This window comes from Bufo bufo, chromosome 10 (genome assembly GCF_905171765.1).
Source record: "Bufo bufo chromosome 10, aBufBuf1.1, whole genome shotgun sequence".
Lineage (NCBI taxonomy): Eukaryota > Metazoa > Chordata > Amphibia > Anura > Bufonidae > Bufo > Bufo bufo.
The window spans coordinates 57,050,805-57,062,908 of record NC_053398.1 but is presented as its reverse complement, the minus strand read 5'-3'; the positions used below and the strand labels follow the sequence as shown (position 1 = coordinate 57,062,908).

Here is a 12,104-nt window from a genome sequence, read left to right as displayed (position 1 = left end):
TGAGTGAGGCTTTCCACGGCCTGGGACAGGGATCTAGCCCAGTCAGGCGGGTCAGAGGCAGCAGGGAGCGACACAGCGGGCGACTGAGGCTGCGGTGGAGCCCGGCATGCAGTACAGTGCGGATCAGACTGCCCCCGGGAAAGGGTTCCCTACAAGCAGTACAGGCATGGTACCAAGGCTTGGCGGCTGCAGAAGGGTCTGACATGGTGGAACAAAGATGTTGCACTTAAAGTACTGTGGCACGGAGGGGGTTAAAAGTCCTACCAGACCCGGATGATGCAAGCGGCAGCGGTAAGGGAAACAGACTGAGGAGGCTGTGGAGGAGAGGCAGCAGCACCGGCTTCGGATCGCACTGCAGAGAGGATTCCACGCAGCACTGTGCGATGAACCCGGAAGTAGCGGAGCGCATGTAGGAAGCTCCGCCCCCTCTCTGCCGCTCCGAAGCAGAGCCGCGCGCGCGCGGCAAAATGATTTTAACCCCCAAGGATCATGAAGTGCCGGCCTGAAATGGCGCCGTTCACGCCAAGAAAGCGGCCCCCTCCGCGCCTGGATGTGGCAGACGGCTTGCTTTTTTCCTGCAGCCGTCCCCTGAAGGTAGCGTCCCTGCCAAGGACCTGCCCAGATAAACTCCCCTGCCCGATAACGGTCCCGATATATGCCCGGGGGGGGGGGGGGGGGGGGGGGGGGGGGGGGGGAGGGGTGGCGCACGATGTAGCAGTGGCCATGTAGTAACAGTGGCCATGGGAGCCCAGGAGGCCTGTAGCAGCGGTGGGAGGGAGGAAGGGGAGGCTGGAGCAGCCTGTCTCACCATACGCTGTCTTCACCCTCAATCCATCCAGCGGGGTCGCCCCTTCAGCTCCTGGCACCGCAGTGGCAGGAAGCCGGGGGAGGGACTTGGCGTGCGGGCGACCCTGAGCTGGCGGGACGCAGGGGAGCGAGGCTGCCCTGGTCCACCTTGTCTTCTGTGGGGGAGGCGGCAGTGCGGAATTACCGGCACTGGCGCAACTCAACCCCGGGAGAAACAGAGGGGTCTAATGCGCCTCTGTTGTCCCTGTAAGTAGAAAAAACCGAATTAAAAACAACAAATACGCAAAAATAAAAAATCATAGGAAAACAACCCTGCATAAGCAGGGGGTGTCTTGCCTCCTTGGACACTAAGCAAAAACTGGCAGTCTCTTCTCCAGGCTGAAGGGTATAGCTGATGGAGGAGGGGCTTACAGCTTTCACTTAGTGTCACGCCTCCTAGGGAGCAGAGCTATACCCATGGTTTCCTGTGTCCCCCAAGGAATATGGGCGAGAAAGGACTAGCCTGTCCCACAGTGCTAGCCATTAAAGAGAGGCCAGCACCTTTCCCTATGGTGTTCAAGCATGACCACCACTGTTGAATTGCAGGGTGGTCGTAACCATGGAAACAAGCAGTGTATAATGTGAAGGAAAAATGAATGAAGCCAGCAAAGGAAGCAATATGGACAATCACAATACATTATTAAGTGCATTGTATCAACTTTTGCTATATGATAAATGCCATTTGCTAACATGAGACAACCTTTTTAATAATTTATTATATTTGCACAATTATAGACACTTTCTTATATTTTTGAATAGTAAATGGCCAGTAACTGGCACAGTAAAAAGTATGCACAGCATCTCAAAGTAGACACTGCGGGAGGTTAAGACTCTCCATGTATTGCTAGGGGTTACCTAGAATTTTACAGTTTGCTGTATAAGGAAGGATAGTTCTGAGATCATTCCTGCTGCCATCATAAATGATACTTGACGAGATCAAACTAATGCTGCCAGCTCCCAAATCAGTTTCACGTAAGCAAACCGCCATGGAGGGAAGATGCTGGGAAACATAACCATACCTTTCTTGAATAATCTGGTCCTCTAACCTGTTTTTTCAAATAAGGTTTTTGGTGCACCGTAGGCGGGGTGCTCTGTTCTGTGCACCTGGCCTCCGCTGTGTCATCACTACTGGCTCTGGAATCACAGAGACCGTCAAAAAAGAGGGGAGGCACCGGGTAGTATTACTGGCAGAGCACCAGGAAGAAAGGACCCACAACCTTACTTGCATAAAAATATTTTTTTTTTTTTAAGATTTTCACAAGAAAGGTATGATTATGATTTGGGGCAAATACCCTGCAGGCAGTATGATTATTCTGAAACCGATTTTGCAAGTGACAGACTCCCTTGAAAAGGTTGCGGTCTTTCATGGCCAAGATGGGAATAATAGCAGTAGGCGCCTTAGAGGGGAGTTATGGGAATGGCCAAGCAGCCATCACGTCACTGCTACTGTAAGGCCTGTAGTACACCACCAGATTATCTGTTTTCACACACAGATTTTTTGTTATACACCAATTGGAAAGAGATTGGTCAGATAATCTGTTGGTGTAATACAGCCCTAACTACCATAGCAGTGAATGGGAGCTACACAACCAGCATAGCCGTTGTCATAGCTCTCGTTAACTGCACTGTTTGAACAGCTCCATTCATGGAAGCAGCAGCAGCACACGAGCAACTTAGGGCTGTATTACACCAACAGATCCCTGTGTGTGAATGGCCATCAGACCAATGATTGATAATCCGGTGGTGTAATACAGCCCTTAGCCACTTTCATGGTTCTTCCATTTTGGCATAGATGAGAAATCCTCTTTTTATAGGGTTTGTCCAGGATTGGACAGAAAAAATAAAAATAAAAAAAGGATCTGCCCCCCGAAGAACATCCGTCAGTGGGCTATAGCGGCCTAAGTTCAGCCTCATCCTCTTGAACAGCTGACAGACAGGCAGCACAGGTAGTACATTGGTAGCAGGAAATACTTTGGAGCTCAAATCTCCACAGACATTCATAAAATGAAAATAAGTGGCCTGCAGCACTGTATACTGAGCATGCACATCACAATGTTTATTAACCCCTTCAAGACCAAGCAGCTTTTTTCATCGTAACACTTCAAGATCCACAGTCTTTTGCTATTTACCATACGTTAAGGATAATTTATTCCATGGGCTGTTACGATTGTGACGGTACTAATTATCTTTTATACGCTCCAGACGCACTACACTCCCCCGCAGATCACCTGTTTCCCGTTGCAGTGGACGAGGTTGATTACTGCAGCGCTGCTCCCGCTGACCTGAATGGCAGCACAGTTACCAACGCCGTCCACTACACAGTTCCAGCACCACTATGGCTGATCGGCGGGCTGCAGGGAGTCCGATTCCTGATGATCTGATATTGATGGCCTTTCCTGAGGATAAGCCAATTAATATTATTATATCATCTGTTAAGCTAATTTTCATGATGTTATTTAATGCAACCATTTCTAGACTTCCATACCTAACATAGTATGTAAGGGGATATAAGGGTAGGGAACAACCAACATACTGGAGATACATATCCACTTTATGGAAACAGTGTATTTGGCTGACAGGAAGATACAGGAGGCTGAGTTACACTGGGCAGCACCAGAAGCTTGTTACAATTTATAGCAATCATATCCCGAGAAGGTAACTACTGGGGAAGAAGCACTCATTGGGATCCTACTGGTGAGCCCATGCAGGGGAGCTCTTTGATGCTTTGAAGTAGGACCTTAGATTTATATGGCTGCTGCATGTGCTGCTGTTAAGTGAATCTAAATATTGTAGATGACAAGGGGTTAATATTTAACAGGTCGTTCCTTAGATTTGTCACCAGCTCTGTTCAAACAAGCCGTTTCCTTTTCTTGGGGCCAGAGATCTGGTTGCTATACTAACATGGTCCTTCACGGTGGCTATGCACAGTACTGCAGCTCATTCCCATTCACTTGGCATGTGGCCATATACTTTACTAGGTACGTGCATCATAACTTCCACAAACCGTTTAGTAAAGGGCAATCATATAATAGACTGCACTCACCTCCAGTGTGCCTCTCTTGCTTGGATTGAGTATGAGGAATTTTTTTAGCAAATTTTCACAGTCTGTAGACATGTAGAAAGGGATCCGATATTTGCCCCTTAGCACACGCTCCCGTAGTTCCTGAAATAGACAGCAGTGTATAGTGGTAATAGGTTTGTACACTTCGCCCTCCTTCTCCAAGCCTTACATGAAAGCTAGCCAGCAACCAAGCACTCTCATTGTTATTGTGGTAAAAATGTTGCACATGATTTTAGTAACAATGATTAAACAGTTTGAGACTGCAGTAGATAGTAGCTTGTCACCCCCCCCGAGATCAAAAGGATCGGCATGATGAAATCCAGCATGCCCTCTCTCCATCGACATCTGCTGTCAGGGGAGAACCAAGAGGCGTGACATAGCTGTCTGCTCCCGCCAAAATTGGCGTCTAGTAAACACACATATTCCCTGTGTGTCGGACCTTATGCTCCTGTAAGTGCCCATACGGCACAGATAGGTCCCGTGCCACTATGAGAGACCTTGACGAGGTGCGCGGGCTCCGGTATCTTGATATAAGAATATATTGGCGAAAGTCTCATTTTAAATATCAGAGTAAGGGTTTAGCCATATATTGTCAAGTGCATTAACCATTGTAGTGCACCAATTTTTGCAATGTTTTGTTTAGTCAACATACGTCTAATGTGTAGAATTACGCGGCTACTAAATCCACATGTTGCCTGGCCGGGCAGCAGAGACACTCCCTGGTGGAAGCATGGGATTCTGTAAATGTAGCCAGAACTGTTTTGGGTACAGCAGTGGTAGAGCTACAGGAAAAAGGCAACTTTAAATGAAATTCAATCTCAAAAAAGTACTACACCAACTTTTCAATATTGTGTGCAATTCTCTTTACTTCACACACACACTGCATACATATAATGTAGAAAGCACAAAAAGGCAGGTGGATTTTTTCACACAAGCATACCTTTAGGTTCTGCCCATCAAAAGGCAAGGAACCACTGACTAACGTATAAAGAATAACTCCGAGGCTCCACACATCCACTTCAGGCCCATCATACTTCTTTCCCTGAAAGAGCTCAGGTGCTGCATAGGGCGGACTGCCACAAAACGTATCCAGCTTGTTCCCAAAAGTGAATTCATTGCTGAAGCCAAAATCAGCTATCTTTATGTTCATATCAGAATCTAGCAGCAAGTTTTCAGCCTAAAAAGGAGAGGTGGGGAAAAAATAACTATTAAGTTCCTTCATAACTAACTGAAAGCCTACATGTTTTCATGAGTTGTACATTGCAGTTCACTTCTTGTTAATTTAGCCAAAAAACCATTTTGCCAAATTCAGTGAACCTCAGCAGTGGTTTCAGGAAACTACAGACACAGTAAGTGTCCTTACATTGATTCATGGATAGAAACCATTTATACTCTTCATTTGGCAAGTCTTTTCAGTTCGCATCTGGCCATGTGGGCTGCCATCTTTAGTAAGGTAGACTCACCCGTCCGGCGATGCACAGGTAAGCCCTTACCTGTGCATGTGACGGGAGCCGGTCTGAAATCAAACGCAGTCACCTGGAGCAGGCAGCTACGAGAACAGCCGCCGGGGGGGCCTTCATCAGGCTGTTCTCGGAACTGCCTGCTCCCGGTGACCGCATTTGATTTCAGACCAGCTCCCGTCACAGGCACAGGTAGGGGCTTACCTGTGCATCGCCGGATAGGTGAGTCTACCTTACTAAAGATGGCAGATTGCATGTGTTCGCTGGCGAACACTGTGAACTGACCATCACTGGAAGTGAATGAAGAAAGCCAGATGTGCGCGGCCTCTACTCCATAATGGGGCCTAGCTCTTAAAGGGGTTTTTAACAGACCTCTCCAGAGTGGCTGGACCAGCAATAGGGTTCATATTTACCTGGTCCCCGTAGCTGAATTCCAGCTGCATCGCTAGACATCCTCCTCGGAAGATAAACAGGTTTCTGGGATTCAACAGGCTGTTGACAGGCATCACGTGACCGCTAAAGCCAATCACTAGCTGCAGCAGTGACCTGTCACCTAAAAGGTAAGTCAATGGATCACGTGCTGCACGGGCGACAGGTCACCACTGCAGCGCTCATGTGACACCCGTCAACAGGATGACCCAGGACCTGCCGAAGAGGATGTGGAGTGATACAGCCGGCATCCAGCAGCGGGACCAGGTAAGTATGAATCCCAGCACGGGGTTCATACTTAGTCTTGGATAACCCTTTTAAGATAGGTGTGGAACTCAGAGACCCACACCTATCAGACATTTATAGCATGTCACGTTCTTTGGTCACATGGCCTAGATGCAGCTCAGTCCCAGTTGAGTGACGCTGAGCTGCAATACCATGCACAGCCGCTATACAATGGACAGTGCTGTGCTTAGTAAGCTGCGAGGAGGCCGTGGCTGCCTCTATAAACATCTGGCCTGCGAGGGTGCTGGGAGAAAGACCTCCATCGATTGCAAACTTTTCTCCCACTGAAGTGTAAAGCTCTGTGGAATATGTTGACGCTATATCAATAGATTATTATCAGTATTAAACACTCAAACAAACCCTTTAACTACACCAAGAACAGGTTGGTATTAAATGTTATAAAGTCATTTTCGTACCTTCAAATCCCTGTGAACTATAAACTTCTGATGACAATACTGAACAGCAGAAACAATCTAAAAAAAAACAGATTTTATAAACTGCTCATTATACAAATCCTCAATATTACCAATGCTTACATATAATCCACAGTTATTAAAACTTGGCTTGGCAAGTGTATGATAAAGATTAAAGTAATACAGCGTACAATCCAAATAATGGCTCTTTCACATCAGCATTCGTTATTTCCGTTATTCCTGTCCGTTGTAGGAGCAGAACAATGAAAATAACGCATTGGGCACATAAGTGAAGCAAAGGGAGCCGAACAGACCCCATAAAGGAGAATGCTTTTTTAGCATGCAGGACTTTCTCTACTATTTTTAACAAATTCTGTGACATTGTTAATAGGGAAGAAAGAAAAAAAATGTTGTTCTGCCCTGAATTAGTCAATGCATACAAAAATATTAAAAATATCATGCCCTTAGGACAGTTCCAACATAATGGCAGACAAGCAGACAGAAACCACATACAGAAATGCCAGCATATGAATGTGCACCACACAACCTATGGAGAAATGGAGCACAATTTTTATTTTTTTGGGGGGGAGGGGGGCTGGATGAAAAGCAGAGCCTTTTTGTGATCTTGTACAACACCTTTAATGGCATTTTAGAGAATGATGTGCTTCCAGCATGGTGACAAGACCTTGGCATCTGCACCTTTTTTTTTTTTAGGACGACAATGAGGAACTGCAACGTTGATTGGAAACCCAACTAAAAAAAACTGTAAATCTGAAAAAATACTTCTGTGTTTGGTACGTTTCACAATACATTTTAGGCTACTTTCACATCTGTGGCATGGATTCCAGCAGGCTGTTCTGGCAGAGATCCAGCACTGCCAGATGCAACTGGAATGCCCTCTGGACCCGTTAACTATAATGGGGTTCGGCGGCGATCCAGCCGCAATCCAGTAAATATGCCGAGAATCGGCTGCACACTGCGGTTTGTATAAGGCCAATTTGCAGCATTCTCTGCCGGAACTTGCAGCCGGATCGCAGTGCTGCACATGTAAAAGTAGCCTTAAAGAAAATGTGTCACTGTGTAACCCTCTACAGTCATGGCTCAAAAGACATATATTTAGAAGTCCCATAGAGAAGAATGCAGCAGCACACATCGATCGCTGCTCCATTCATCAATAGAGTCTCAGGACCCTCATTTTTGGGTTCGGTGAGAGACTTTTCATATTCAAAAGATGGGCAAATCGGGCCCCATTCCAGCAAAAAATAATTACCTATAAAGGTTAAATATTTTACTCACCTGCCGGAATTTAGCTCTCGCCTCCTTCTCCTTCATTCTTCCATGTGCAACCAAGTAATCAAACACCTCACCTAAAGGGTCAAGCAGAGCACTATAAATATCCAAATACAGGCAGATACTTATCCATCATGCAGTTTATTCTACAGAAGAACAACGGCCCCAAACATACAGCCAATGTCATTAAAAACTATCTTCAGTGTAAAGAAAAACAAGGAGTCCTGGTAGTGATGATATGACCCCACAGAGCCCTGATCGCATCTCATCATCCAGTTTGTCTAGAACAACATGAAGAGACAGAAGGATTTGGGCAAGTCTACAGCCACAGAAGATCTGCGATTAGTCCTCCAAGACGTCTGCCACAAAATCATTGCCGAGTTCCTTAAACCCTTTCCGGACCTCTGCCGTACATGTATGGTGGAAGTCCAGCATTTAAACTTGGCGTGAGCTCAGAAGCTCAGCAGGTGCCACAGCTGGCAGTTTTCTGCTGTTTTAAAAAGCAAACACCCGGGGCGAATGTCTGTGACCACGGACAATTAACTCCTCAGATGCTGTGTTGAATTGTGACCACGGCTTTTCCACAGGAGCGCTGTGCTGAGATCGTTCGATTGCTGTAGTAGCCACAAGCCTTAGGAAAGATCCAAGGCTACCACATCAATAGTTCCTAGGGTGCCCTGCCTGTGATCCAATGATCAGATATTGATTACCTATCCTGAGAACAAGCCATTAATATTAAACTCTCGAAAAAAAACTAAATTTAGTAATTTTTAATTTTTGATGCACTGAAGCAAGAAATAGGTTGTAAATGTTGACTGAGCTTATAGAGCAAGAAATGCAACATAACCTGGCAGATGTATATGTTGGTGATTAAACTTAGTAACATAGTATATTTAAAGGACTAATAAATCCAAAGGGATATCAATATAAAGCACTCAGTTGGTGTTCGCCAATCCTTTCTTAATAAAATTTAAATCCATCAGCTAACCTATTTAATCTGTACTTACTATTTTCACTTTTACTCACAGACAATCTCTATGCCATGCAAGTTTAATTTGCTGGGCGGATTTACAGATTAGCTCATAGCATCCCCTATCAAACTGCCAGCATACGAACAATGTGATCGGGGCGGACTGGAAACTTAGTGGCCCCGGAAAAAAAAAAAACTAAAAGTGGGTCCAAACGTTGTATGGATCCAAACTGACAGAAGGTAGGACAACACAAGTAGACAGGGCCAATACAAGTTGGCAGGGTCAGTAATATCATAGCGCAGAACAGAATACCATCCCACATAACCATATACCAGGGGTGGCCAACCCGCGGCTCTTGCTGTGGAGATGGGAAGCAGCTGCGCAGCCTAATAGAGAACATGGCATGTGCCGCTCTCAGCGCCTACCATGTTCTCTTCACTAGCACAGTGGAGAAGGAAGGAGTCCCTCCCTCCCCACTGTGACACGGCTGCCGCTGCCACCAGTGGGGAGATAGCAGGGAGGAGAAGGGGAGCGGCTGTGGCCACTGCACCATTAATGAATGTAATTAATTCAAGTATAGGTGGCACCTGGCCTCAATAACAGGACAGAAAATAACCGCTCATGTGCCGCACCGCCGCCAGCACCCGCTGCCTCCTATACTTGAATTAATGTGTTAATTACATTCATTGGTGGCACAGTGTGTACTATGTGTACTATGCACAGGGAGAGTGTGAGATGCTATTCACCCTAATAGAGCTCTATTAGGGTGAATAGGACAAGAGTTCTAGCCCCTAAGGGGGCTAATAGTAAATAAATAAAAAAAATAAAAAAAGTTTTAAAAAGTAGAAAAATAAAAAAGTAAAAAAAAACACAATACTAAAAGTTTAAATCGCTCCGTTTCCCAATTTTACATATAAAATTTTCAAACAATAAAAAATAAACATATTAAATATCGCCATGCCCGAAAAAGTGTGAACTATTAAAATATTTAAAAAATATTTCCTAAGTGGTGAACGCCGTAACAGAAAAAAAAAATAATCACAACCGCGCGATGTATAACTTGTGGCTTCTGGTAGTCATGCTTTTTTGTTTTTTTTCCTGGCTCTTTGTGTCCGTAAGGTTGGCCACCCCTGCCATATACCACAATGCAGCACAAAAGAAATCCCCAAAAACTGCCCCCTCGGTGGTGGCCAGTAGCTGCCATGTTCTGTTCTCCTCCTCCAATTATCACTAATGAAGATAAGGAGCAGGGGCTTCGAAGGAGTAATGTGGGCCACAACACCAAGCCAGCCCTACCTTCAGCATGCTGCCTCTCATAATGACCCCTATAGCTCCCCCAGTAGCATGTACCTGGCCAACAGCAGTGAGGAGGGCTCGGTGCCCCTATAGGAATTGGCACACCGGGAATTTTCTCAGTAGGGTCTATGGCTTGTCTGCCCCTGGATGTGTACTTTGGCTTTCCAGACTAAAAAAGGATCTTATCTAGGGCTGAAACGATAATTCAAACGAGTAGAGTAATTTGACACAAAAAATACTCGATACAAACGTTTGTGCCATGTGACCAAGGAGCGGGAGTGAAGCACTTGCTATTACTCACCGCTCCTTGGTCACCCGCCGGCCCGCACAGCACTTTCCTCCTGACACATTGTCAGGACATAGTGCACGCAGAGAAGATGAACGAGCTGTGGAGCGGCGCCCCTACAGGAGAGGTAAGTATTTTATTTCACTGGTGCTGGGGAGATGGTGGCACTGAAGGGGCAAGCTGCTGACTTTTTATAAAGAAAAAACATTCTTTTAATTACTCGATTAATCATTAGATTAATTAATAGAATACTGAATTACAAAAATAGTCGATAGCTGCAGCCCTAGTCTTATCCTAGTTACAGGCCTGGGTTAACACTTTTATGGCTTTTTATTTTTTTATTTCCTCTGTAACTTCAGCATGACAGATCAGTAAGTGTAGATTACTTGCCGATTATTTATCACGCTTACAATAGAATGTAAATTTTTATTTTTTTTTTCATTTTGATCAGGCAAGCGAGTTCTCTGGCCTGTAGACAACCCAGTGCAAAGAAAATGTGGAAGATTCAACTGCTATTCCCTTTTGACACGCCTCTCCAGGCAAAGTCCTTTTACAGAGACTGATAATATGGCAAATATCGGGGATGAATGTTAGAATAGACGCTTGTTCCTGATAATCTGCCTGTGTGAAAGGTGTCGACGACCACCCGATGAACGAGCTCATTCATCGGGTGAGCATATTGTACTGCTGGCACAGAAAATAGTTGTTCCTGCGCAGCAGATAGTTCTGTCAAAACAACGATCTGCTGCGCAGGAATAACAATTCTCTATGGGGACAAGAGATCGCTATGTCGATTGTCCCTGATAGAGCAGAGGCGATTGCTGCATGTAAACCATATAACTACAAAACCACTCAGGTCAATTGTGCCATCTCCACTGATCAAATGCCTGATGACCTAGCTAATGACCCCAACAGAGGTAATAATTCTGGTCACAACAAGATATAAAAGATAAGGATCTGCTTTTGTAGTCAGCAGTAGAAATGAAGTAATGTCATATATAAATCAGTACATCACGTCAAAATCAACCCTCTTGTAACTATAAAAGCACCAGGGAACTGATAATAAGGAAAAAGAGGTGCAGTCATTTCTAATGCCTCGGGTCTCCACTTCCAAGCTAGTGTCACACAGTATATAGTAGGAAAGTAGTACTGCCAACATCTCCCGGAGACTAAGCAAACACTAGTCCTAAAGGAGACTGCACTGACATCTGCAGACTTGTTTTGCCTTAAATAGAAATAGAGCTATCCACTCACTCAATCTGCTTTTAGAGGGGAAATGTCCATAGATAAAATACCAAATGTCTACATCTTACCCCTCAAGCCGTCTCTAAAACCACCTGCCCAATATTGTGTAGATCCCCCTTTTGCTGCCTAAATAGCTCTCATCCGGCCACACAAGAACTCCACCAGACGTCCTGTGGTTTCTGGCACCAATAGGTTAGCAGTGGTTGTTGTAAGTTGTGAGGAGCCAACGCCAAGGTTCAGGTGCACATGACTGTTGCTGGTTTGCTCATGGTCTTTCCTTGGACCACTTTTGGTACTGACCACTGCATACCAGCCCCTTTCAAAAATCAACTCCAGTGTATAACTGGATGTCTAATGGTGGTATATATGGGTTTCAAAAGATGCACACTTATTTGGGGAGTAAAACTGTGTGTGTGTGTGTGTGTGTGTGTGTGTGTGTGTGTGTGTGTGTGTGTGTGTGTATACACATACATACACACTAGCTGAAGGATCAATCCATTTTATTTAATGTTTGTGTGTGTC

The 12,104-nt window shown here is 45.3% G+C and overlaps 1 protein-coding gene across 7 annotated transcripts in view; it reads right to left on the bottom strand.

The window, feature by feature from the left end:
* MARK2 (microtubule affinity regulating kinase 2) overlaps positions 1 to 12,104 on the bottom strand; it is a 160,419-nt gene that overhangs the window by 42,026 nt on the left and 106,289 nt on the right. For all 7 annotated transcript variants that reach the window (XM_040409014.1, XM_040409012.1, XM_040409018.1 and 4 more), the window contains exons 6-9: positions 7,791 to 7,861; positions 6,498 to 6,554; positions 4,848 to 5,084; positions 3,890 to 4,009 (exon numbers count right to left, since the gene is read on the bottom strand). In XM_040409014.1, coding sequence (XP_040264948.1) covers positions 3,890 to 4,009; positions 4,848 to 5,084; positions 6,498 to 6,554; positions 7,791 to 7,861 — 485 coding nt within the window. The remainder of the gene's footprint in view (positions 1 to 3,889; positions 4,010 to 4,847; positions 5,085 to 6,497; positions 6,555 to 7,790; positions 7,862 to 12,104) is intronic.